General features: G+C 40.7%; 1 protein-coding gene and 1 non-coding gene across 3 annotated transcripts in view; one reads left to right on the top strand and one right to left on the bottom strand.

Moving 5' to 3' along the window:
* Positions 1-1,259: 1,259 nt before the first annotated feature.
* The window catches only part of LOC122557751 (outer dense fiber protein 3-like), a 12,224-nt gene continuing 2,208 nt past the window's right edge, over positions 1,260-11,275 (bottom strand). The window contains exons 2-6 of one of the 2 annotated variants that reach the window (XM_043705709.1): positions 10,882-11,010; positions 6,808-7,011; positions 6,554-6,655; positions 6,211-6,332; positions 1,260-1,439 (exon numbers count right to left, since the gene is read on the bottom strand). In XM_043705709.1, the coding sequence (XP_043561644.1) occupies positions 1,359-1,439; positions 6,211-6,332; positions 6,554-6,655; positions 6,808-7,011; positions 10,882-10,987 (615 nt within the window). In that variant the 5' untranslated portion in view covers positions 10,988-11,010 and the 3' untranslated portion in view covers positions 1,260-1,358. Of the gene's footprint in view, positions 1,440-6,210; positions 6,333-6,553; positions 6,656-6,807; positions 7,012-10,881; positions 11,035-11,275 lie in introns of both variants that reach the window. The other variant, XM_043705708.1, reaches the window with a different exon arrangement.
* Positions 3,423-3,529, top strand: LOC122558142. The gene has a single exon (XR_006314043.1). It is a non-coding gene; the product is annotated as a U5 spliceosomal RNA (small nuclear RNA).

Here is an 11,275-nt window from a genome sequence, read left to right as displayed (position 1 = left end):
AGAGGGGATCTGATTGAGACATATAATATTATTACAGGATTGGACACTCTGGAGGCATGAAACATGTTTCCGCTGATGGGTGAGTCTCGAACCAGAGGACACAGCTTAAAAATAAGGTGTAGGCCATTTAGCACAGAGATGAGGAAAAACCGCTTCACTCAGAGTGGTGGGTGTGTGTAATGCTCTGCCCCAGAAAGCAGTGGAGGCCCAGTCTCTGGATTCGTTTAAGAAAGAGTTGGATAGAGCTCTCAAGGATAGTGGAATCAAGGGATATGGGGATAAGGCAGGAACAGGATATTGATTGAGGATGATCAGCCATGATCATAATGAATGGTGGTGCAGGATCGAAGGGCAGAATGGTCTATTCCTGCGTCTATTGTCTATTGAGTTAGACCCCATCTACCACCCCCTGAGAAAAGGAACAGGAAATGACTTCACCAACCAAAACATATATAAATAGAAAGCAGGAATTTTCAACATTGCTTTGCCTGAGGCCCACTGAAGATGTTACCTAGTAGGGTAACAAATCATCTGGAAATTAACCTTGCAGCTCAGCAAGCAAACCTACATCCAAAACTTCAACCTGAGCTATAAACCCTCTCAAAACTCACTATTCTTAAGAACATAAAAAGTAGCTGGAGTAGACCATTTGGACCCATGAGCCTGCTCCACCATTCAAACAATTGCAGCTAATCTTTGGCTTCAATTTCATCTTCCTGCCTGTTCCTCATGTTGTTGATCCTCTGAGATCAAAAATCTGTTTATCTCAGCCATAAACATATTTAACAATGGAGTATCCACAATTCACTGAGTCAGAGAATTCTGAGAATTGATAACTATTTGAAGAAATTTCTCCTCACTCATTCTTAAATAATCAACCTGTTATCCCAAGATTGTCCCTGTGTGCTAGATTCCCCGGAGCAGAGGAAACACCCTCTTAGAGTCTACCATGTCAAGTCTTGTTAGACTTCTGTATATTTCAGTGAGGTCACCACTTTTTTTCTAAATATTATTTCCCTTTCACCAACCATGTTGATGCTGCTTAATTTTGTAATGATTTTCTAAATGTCCTATTACTATCTCCTTAATAATGGATTTAGCATTTTCCAAATGATAGATATAAGACTAACTGGCCTACAGTTTCCCAATTTCTGTCTCTATCCTTTTGTAAAAGTGATATAATATTTGCTGTTTCCCAAATGCTGGGACCTTTCCAGGATTTGGGGAATATTCAAAGATACCAATCAACACAACCACTGTTCTCCGCAGGCCCTACCTTTAAGACTCTAGGATGCAGGCCATCATGTCCAAGATACCTGTCAGCCTTCAGTCCCACTAGTATTCCTAGTACTTTTTCTCTATTGATGATAATTGTTTAAGATCCTCCCTTCTGCCTCTTGATATACCACTTTCTTGGGATACTTTCTGTGTCTTCTACTCTGAAGATGGATACAAAAGACACATTCAAAATATCTGCCATTTCCTTGCTCTCAGTATTAATTCCCCAATCTTAGCCATTAAGGGATACGTGCTTACTTTAGCTACTCCCTTCCTTTTTTAGATATTTGGATTAGGTTTTACTATCTTTTTATATTTCTTGATAGATTTTTCTCATCTGCCAATTTCTCTATTTTTGTCATTTTCCAATCTTTTGGATCCACCACTAACATATGTAACATTTTACATGTTATCTTTCAGTAGAATACTATGATTAATATCTCAGTTAGCCAAGGACGATGTGGGGACCTCCCTTTCTAAGGGAATATATATTTGTTGAGAGTTATGAAATATCTCAAAAATCTACATTGCTTCTCCACCACCATAACTTTTAAGCTTTTTCTTTCCATTCCACATTAGCTAACCCTATTGTCCTTATTTCAGTTTAAGACATTAGTTTCAGACCCAATTTTTTCAGCTTCAAACTGAATGCAAAATTCTATCATGTTAGGATCACTCTCACCTGGAGAATCACTTACAATTTAGTCATTAAACCTGTCTCATTATTATCATGAATGCAATTGTCCTATTATTCCACATCATCTAACCTCAGTCACAATATTTCCTGTGCAGAACTTTGTTGTACAGTTTCCATACATTAGATGCGATATTAAGGTCTGCCCTCTTTGAGTAGACAGAAAAGAACAAGGGAGCTCCTGCCAGTGCCTCAGTATTTATCCCTTAACCAAAGGTCACTAAAACAGATCATTTTATCTCATTGCTATTTGTGGGATCTACCTGTGTGAAAATGGTTGTTGTTTCCTCTATTACAATAGTGAATTTATGTTCATTTCTCTCAGCTGGGACTTTAATCTTTAGATTCAGGCATAAAGCTTGCCCCCATAAAGCTTTCACTCCCTTTCCTATTCTTACGGATAGGTTAGTGGGGTGGAGCGGGGTGAGGGGTGATCGGTAGGTGATTCAGCCTAACTTTATAGGAGTATTCTAATACTATAAGTGACCAGCAGCCACTACTTTGGCAGTTTATCCCATTTGTTTGAAAGATACTATTTAATTGTGTTACATTGTCACAATTTAACATTGTCACAATCTCTAGTTGGATTAGTACACCAAAATCAAGTCCCTATATCTCATGAGTCATCACAAATACAAAATAAAACCAATTTAATGACTAGGATGGTCAATGTCTGACTATGACCACTAAGATAAAATAAACTCTTACCAAGTTTCATCAGTGAACAAGAAAACCAACAACTTATTTATTATAAGAAAACTTATCCTCTAACATGTGGCAAAAACAGATAAATAATTACTCATGCAAACTTAAACTAGATTCTCTTTAAATCCAAACACATACACATATTCACACATAAGATAGACAGATGGATGAGCCAATCAGCTCTTAACATACTTAGGAGTATCACAGATGGAAAATATAGGCAAAAATGAACAAAGTCAATAGATCAAAGTCCAATCAGAATGAGGAAATGAGGTGACTTTTGTCACTGTTTGTTTTGGTTTTTAGTAATGATGTCATGTTGTTGGCTGCAACGGTGACAATCCTCAGTTTGGTAGCTGGTGAGTTGGAATTAGGCCTTGGCTTGGATTAGATGTTTCATTTCTGTCTGCAGTCTTTGAGTATTATTACTTTTCCAATTAAAAGAGAGGGAAGGATCTGGCTTGCTTACAAGCTTTTTGTAGATCTGTCCCAACTGATCTCTCTCCTCTCAGTTCAGTGATAAACTGTACTTAAACCAACACAAACTTTGCTGCTGGGCAGTTACTTATTTTTAAAATTCCCCAAAAGACATCTGGTGGAAGTATAAAGTATCAAATTCAGTTCCATCAACAAAAAACACAGTATCATTTTAACTTCAAGTTATATTAAAAACTGGTTCATTCTTTATGACAAAGCTATCCAAACTTCAATTTTCTCCAAATTATTAGTTCTAAACAAAATATCTGTATGCTGTTTTCTCTTTAGATTATATAAATCTTTCATCTTTTACTAAAGATTTCCATGAAGAGGAACATTGAGTTTTAACAATATGGACTCTAGCAGTTCCAGAAAAGAGTTCTTCAGCACCTTCTCAGTGGCAATCATAGATCGGCAATACAGGCTAGCTTTGTTATTAGCACTCACATCCCAGGAACAAAGGAGGCCATTTTGACCTTCCAACCTGCTCCACATTTCCACTATTAATTGAGGTTATGTCTCTATCTGAACTCCACACACCTGTTTATAACACCTTTGTTCCACTTGTGATTAAATGAGAAGAGGAGATATTTTGTGCACACATGGAGGTGCATTGAACTAACCAGGAGCATTCTAACAATCCAAAGGATTCTGACCAACCACAAACCCTCAAATTGGAAGAAAATGGGTCTGTGTGTTGGTAATTGCTTTGGGCATTGTGGAGCTGAGATTACTGCTCAAATGCCAAGACTCGCACATAGAGTGATAGAGCTGCACAGCATGGAATCATACCCTTCAGTTCAATTTGACCATGCTGACCAGATATCCGAACATAATCTAGTCCTATTTGCCAACACTTGACCCATATCCCACTAAACCCTTCCTATTCATATACCCATTCAGATGCCTTTTAAATGTTGTATTTGTACCAGCGTCCATGACTTCCTTTGGCAGCTCACTCCAAACATGCACTACTCTCTGTGTGAAAAGGTTGCCCCTTAGTTCCCTTTTAAATCTTTCCCCTCTCACCTAAAAACCTATCCCCTATAGTTCTGGACTCCCCTGCCCTAGGGAAAAGATCTTGTCTATTTACACTATCCATGCCCCTCATGATTTTATACACCTCTAAAAGATCACCCCTCAGCCTCCGATGCTCGAGGGAAAACAGCCCCAGCCTATTCAGCCTCTCCCTATAGCTCAAATCCTCCAACCCTGGCAACATCCTTGTAAATGTTTTCTGAACTCTTTCAAATTTCACAACATCCTTCCAATAGGACGGAGACCATAATTGCACGCAATATTCCAACAATGGCCAAACCAATGTCCCGTACATCTGCAACATGACCTCCCAACTCCTGTACTCAATATTCTGACCAATAAAGGAAAGCATACCAAACATCTTCTTCACTATCCTATCTACCAGCAACTTCACTTTCAAGAAGCTATGAACCTGCACTCCAAGGTCTCTTTGATCAGCAACACTCCTCAGGACCTTACCATTAATTGTTTAAGTACTGCTCTGATTTGCTTTTCAAAAATGCAGCACCTCACATTTATCTAAATTAAGCTCCATCTGCCACTTCTCAGCCCATTAGGTCATCTGATCAAGATCCCATTGTACTCTGAGGTAACCTCCTTCACTGTTCATTACACCTCCAATTTTGATGTCATCTGCAAACTTACTAATTATAGCTCCTTTGTTCACATCCAAATCATTTATATAAATGACAGAAAGCAGTGGACCCAGCACCGATCCTTGTGGCACACCACTGGTCACAGGCCTCCAGTCTGAAAAGCAACCCTCCACCACCACACTCTGTTTTTTACCTTTGAGTCAGTTCTGTATCCAAATGGCTAGTTTTCCCTGTATTCCTTGAGACTTAACCTTGCTAACCAGTCTACTATGAGGAACCTTCTTGAACGTCTACTGAAGTCCATATAGGTCACGTGAACCTCTCTGCCCTCATCAATCCTCTTTGTTACTTCTTCAAAAAACTCAATCAACTTTGTTAGACATGATTTTCCATGCACAAAGCCACGTTGACTATACCTAATCAGTCCTTGCCTTTCCAAAGGCATGTAAATCCTGTCCCACAGGATTCCCTCAAACAACTTGCCCATCATCGACATCAAGCTCACTGGTCTATAGTTCCCAGGCTTTTTCTTACCACCTTTTTTAAATAGTGGTACCACATTAGCCAACCTCCAGTCTTCTGGCACCTCACCTGTAACAATTGATGATACAAATATCTCAGCAAGGGACGCAGCAATCACTTCCCTAGCTTCCCACATGGTTCTACGGTACACCTGATCAGGTCCTGGGGATTTATCCACTCTTATACATTTTTAAGACATCCAGCATCTCCTCCTCTGTAATATGGACATTTTTCAAGTTGTCACCATCTATTTCTCCATATTCTATATCTTCCATGTCCTTCTCCACAGTAAACACTGATGCAAAATACTTGTTTAATATCTCCCCCATCTCCTGTGGTTCCACACATAGGCTGCCTTGCTGATCTTTGAGGGGCCCTATTATCTCCCTAGTTACCCTTTTCCCTTAATACATATATATAAAATTCCTTTGGAGATAAGCTATCTCATGTCTACTTTTTACCTTCCTGATTTCCCTCTTAAGTATACTCTTACTGCCTTTATGCTCTCCTAAGGATTGACTCGATCTCTGCTGTCTATACCTGACACGTGCTTCCTTCTTTTTCTTAACCAAACCCTCAATTTCTCTAATCATCCAGCATTCCCCACACCTACCAGCCTTGCTTTTCACCCTCACTGAAATATTATGTCTCTGGACTCTTGTTATCACATTTTTGAAGGCTTCCCATTTTCCAGCCGTCCCTTTAACTGTGAACATCTGCCCCCTGTCAACCTTTGAAAGTTCTTGCCTAATACCGTCAAAATTGGCCTTCCTCCAACTTAGAACTTCAACTTTTAAATCCGGTCTATCCTTTTCCATCACTATTTTAAAACTATCGGATGTTAACTTATATTAACTGAGGTGAGAGACCTGTTTGGAACCAGGTGTGGATAGATGTTACCTTCTGGAAGTCCTCATGGAAACTGCCGACTTTACTTCGTCCACTAAGGGAGAAATTGGCAGAAGACAATTTGTCTACAATGTTGGGGCCTAGTACGGAAGGCAGTACGTAGGCTGCAGGACCTGGAACAAGAATCAAGACTCTGTTCATTAAGGAATTTGTTTTAGAGAATGAATTGAAACAAGAATTTCTGTAACAAAAACGAAAATGGTCAGCAATTTAATTAGTTCTCAAGTTGAATTTATGCAGACAACCAATCACTTGAGTCCTGTAAAAAGCCAGACTATTGAATGACCATGTTTAGCTCTCTAATGGTGAAATAGCCAAGAAGAGTGACAAACACCTGGTGACTGGTCAGTCCTGAAACCTTTTGTCCTCCCAGCAATGGAGAATGAAGGAGCTGCACTGAAGGCAACTTTCCCAGCCTTCTCTGGACTGTAGGTACCTGCATGGAAATCAGACATATCAACACCTGACAAAAAATATCATCGCACTATTTATTTGGCAAATGCAAAAGCCATTAGGCAAGCAATAGCATCTCATTTGCTAATCCTGCAACACGTTCACGTTCACCCCTCTCCCGAGTGTTAGGGTTACCTGGACCTGGGGTCTGAAATGGATTGTTGTCCTTTGGTCGACTGTAGAGGGAATAGGCTGGCGCCCCATCCTTTCCTCGCCTAGTGAGCAACGATGGGATGAGGTAGGCTGGACCTGGTGAACTATCCACAGTGAATCTGGCGTGAGGTACTCCAAAGCTGTATGCTGGAGACTTGTATTTTGTAGCATCATGTTGGGAATAACCTAAACAGGTAAGCGTTATTAATATCAGGCTGACTGGTAGGAGCAGAGAAACAGGGTGAAGATTGAGAGTTTGAGTGAAGAGGCAGTGGGTCAGAGTGAAGAGGCAATGAGATGGAGGGAAGGGGTGCACAATACAATGAACTAATTGACTGCAGGGGCCTGGAGACCAAGAGCTGTTTCTGATCCACTTCTTAATCTGTCCCTTTGTTCTGTCTGGGGTGAGTCATTGATTGGCTTTTTTACAGTACTATGAGCCTAATGGACCAATGCCAGCACCCAGTGATTGAGTTCTCTTACCAAATCTCCATCTCTGATGAAATTCACCATGCCATTGTACAAACCAAGAATAGTAAAGCTCCTAGCCCAGATGATATCCCAGCAGAGGTATAGAGGCTTGGCAGAGCCTCTATACCTCTGCACTGTTCTACACTGTTTATACTTACTCTTCTTGCAAATTTGGTGTGAAGTGAGGCTCCCAGAAGGTCTAAAGAATATCTCAATCTTCAAAATGTAAACATAACTAAATATGACACCTACTGAGGAATACCTCTACTCTTCACAACAGGCAACATCCTTGCCAGAGTATCATTGGACTGCCTGCTTCCAATGGCAGAAGCCTTTCTGCTGGAATACTGGCATAGTTTCAGAGCATCACGAGGTATTACAGGTCTGATCTTTACCATTCAGCAGGTCAAAGAGAAATGTTGTGTGCAAAACCTTGTTCTCTAAATGATCTTCATCGATCTAGTGAGAGCTGGTGACTCAGCTAACCAGGGACCTGTCTGGAAGATCCTGGGCAATATAGCCTGTCTGCAGAAAAATATCAAGGTTAGATGGTTTATCATGACAAAATGGACTGGAGTCAGATTCCTATCCTGTCAGGACCAATGTCCAGCCAGAATGAGTGCTTGTGCCACCCCTTTCTAATGACAATTCTTAACAACCAGTTAAGACAGTTCTAAGTTCCGACATGCAACTTAGGAGCAGGAATAGGTGTTCTTGAGCCTTCTCTGTCATTCATTAAGACTATGATGATCTGATTATGGCTTCAATTCCACATTCCTGCCTACCCTGATGACCCTTGACTTCCTTAGAGTCATAGAGTCACACAGATTTTACAGCCTGGATAAAAGCCTTCAGCCCATCCTGTCTTCCCAGTTATCATACCCTCATACTCCAGCATTTAGACCATAGCCTCGTGTACTATGGCATTTCAAGTGCTCATCTATACTTCTTAAATGTCTTGATGGTAAAAGAAATGTTCAAATCCCCTCTAAACCTCCTGGTCTTTATGTTAAAATGGTTTCCCTGGTTATTGACCCCTCTATTAAAGGGAAAAGCTTCTTCCTATCTATGCCTCTTCTAACATTGTATGCCTGAAGAAGTCATGCCAGATTCAAAATGTTAACTCTATTTCTCTCTCACACACCTGCTGAGTTTTTCTCCAGCATTTTCTGTGTTTGTTTAAGATTCCCAGCATCTGCAGTATTTTGCTTTTATTCTCAATATTTTAGTTGTGGTCTCACTAACAGCCTGTACAACTGCAGCAAAACTTCTTTTTATATTCCATTTATATCCCATTCCTGTTGCAACGAACAACATTTCAGTTGCCTTTCTAATCACAATGTACCTTCATGCTCACTTCACGTGATTCATACCAGAACACCCAGATCCTTCTGTATCTCAGAGTTTTGTAATCTCTCTCCATTTAAATCATTTTTAGTTTTTCTGCTTCTCTTGCCAAAATGTACAAGTTCTCTTTTTTCTCCATGTTACTCCATCTGCCAAATTTTGATCACTCACTTAGCCTATCTCTATCCCTTTGCAAAACCTGAAAAATCAGCTTGACTAACATTAATTTTTTGCAGATAAGAAGGTCCTCAATGATGTCCTTCCACTGGTCTATGCGGCTGCATGATCCAGATTTAAGCTTGGCATTGGGGCATTGTGGTAAAAACAATGACTGCAGATACTGGAAACCAGATTCTGGATTAGTGGTGCTGGAAGAGCACAGCAGTTCAGGCAGCATGACATTGTCCCCATTTACAACAATTCTGTTTATAGAATCACACAGCATTGATGAAAGCTATTCTGTCCATTGCACCTATTTGAAAGAGCTCTCCAATCAGTGTCACAACCCCCAACCTCCCACCACCACTCACTTTTTCCCCATTATAATGTTTTCCTTTTCAATTATTTAACCAATTTCCCTTTCATAATTACTGCTGGTTCCACTGCCTTTTCAGGAAGTACGTTGCCAGGTCATAACAATCCACTGTGTTAAAATATTTACATAAAACATTACAGTACACTATAGGCCTTTCAGCCCTTGATGTTGCACTGACCTGTGGAACCAATCTGAAGTCTATCCTACACTATTCTATTTTCATCCATATGTCTATCCAATGACCATTTAAATACCCTTAAAGTTGGCGAGTCTACTACTCTTGCAGGCAGTGTGTTCCATACCCCTACCACTCTCTGAGTAAAGAAACTACCTCTGACATCTATCCTATATCTTTCATCCCTCAATTTAAAATTATATCCCTTCCTACTAGCCATCACCATCTGAAGAAATTATCCTCATCTCCCCAATGGTCTTTCTGCCAATGATTTTAAACCTGTGTCCTGTGATTACCGACCCTCCTGCCACTGGAAACAGATTCTCCCAATCAATTCTGTAGAAAATTAGCAAGTGTTTCAAAGAACTAGTTTTAGCTGATGGAGGTCAATTGGCTTAAATAACGTTCTGAGATAAACACTGTTACGGCGTCACTATCAGATCCAATAATCTGTCCCCTGAGGATGTGCGATCACCATATTAAATGTGTGCTTTTGTCAGAGTTCTGAGCTCTCTAAGGGTTGATTAGTAACTATTTACACAAAGACACGGTCGTCACTCGGTAACAGACATCTAGCTACACAAGTGTGTCTGGAGTCATTCTCTCCTCAACTTTCTTCCCCCCCACCCTGCCCCATTTATATGCAGCCTTTGCCTCGCTCTCTCTCTGTCAGTTGGTAGTACTCATTCAGTCTGTTAAATTCTAAACATTTGAAGTAAGACTTGTCGATGTTAGTCTTGATTTATAGTGTAGCACCTCATATCTATCAGTGTTTGCATCAACTCCCATTCTCTTGGAGTTTCTAACCTGCTCTTGTAACCACAGTATCTACGTGGCTGGTCCGGTTCAGTGTTTGCTCAATTGTAACACCCAGGATGTTGACCCTGTTGAAAATATTATGAGGTGAAATCTAAGCATCTTAAAAGAATAAAGAGAGAGTTAAAGGGAGAGAGGAGCAAATCATATATTTTGATTTCTGCTTTTATGTTTTCCTATCCAACAATAACTTTGGGATTTGCTGAGAAGGAATAAGTTCAATAAATACATGTGCTTTCCTTCCGTTTACAAAAGATGAGGGACTCTGATCCACCTTTGACCTTTAGCTGTGGGCTATCCCCAGATTAACTTCACAGTCAGAAACATGTGCCAGGTAAGATGTTTTATTTCCACTCATAAAAAGCTTATTCATTACCAGCTCAGCTTTTCTTTCCTTCTCTCCTTCAGAACTTCAACCCAGGACTGAGCTTTCAGATTCGATTACTTTGAGTCAGTCTGTTCCGGAAATGTTAGGGCACGTCTTGGGGCAAGTACCACTATACCACAAGAGCATTGTTACTGCAGCTTCTAAAATGCGTGTGTTAAATGCCAGCACACAGAAAAATCTAGCTGTTTTCAGTCTTCCTCCTGTAGCTCTCCGCTGAGATGTCAGTTTTCTATAAGAAAACTAGGGCCAGCACTGCTACCTGCATGCATACTGGGCGCTTGGGGTGATAGTTACAAGGAGGGTGATGTGCAGTTTAACACCTACCTATGGAACCGGGAAGTCCATACTTAGGACCGGGACTGCTGTAAAAAGCTGCAATCGGTCCTCGAGGCCGGTGCGGTCTCCAGTTTCCGACCCATTCGGAACTCATGTTTACGTTTAAACTGACAGGACCTTCCGGAGAGAAAGTCTTCATCACTAATTCAATGAAAACACATTTTCTTTCACGCAAATTGTAGTACGGTGAAAAGTAAGGTCCACTGTAGAGAATTAAAACTTGTTTCAACGTTCTAACGGTTCATTAACGGGTATTTCAGGAGCAGTGGGGCTTGGGGAGAGGGGCAGTGGGTTTGGGGAGAGGGGAGCAGTGGGTTTGGGGAGGGGCAGTGGGTTTGGGGAGAGGGGGCAGTGGGTTTGGAGAGAGGGGGCAGTGGGTTTG

The sequence above is a fragment of the Chiloscyllium plagiosum genome, chromosome 16, assembly GCF_004010195.1.
Source record: "Chiloscyllium plagiosum isolate BGI_BamShark_2017 chromosome 16, ASM401019v2, whole genome shotgun sequence".
In the NCBI taxonomy this organism is placed as follows: Eukaryota; Metazoa; Chordata; class Chondrichthyes; order Orectolobiformes; family Hemiscylliidae; genus Chiloscyllium; species Chiloscyllium plagiosum.
The sequence above is the reverse complement of the archived record's forward strand: the minus strand, read 5'-3'. Positions and strand labels throughout refer to the sequence as shown.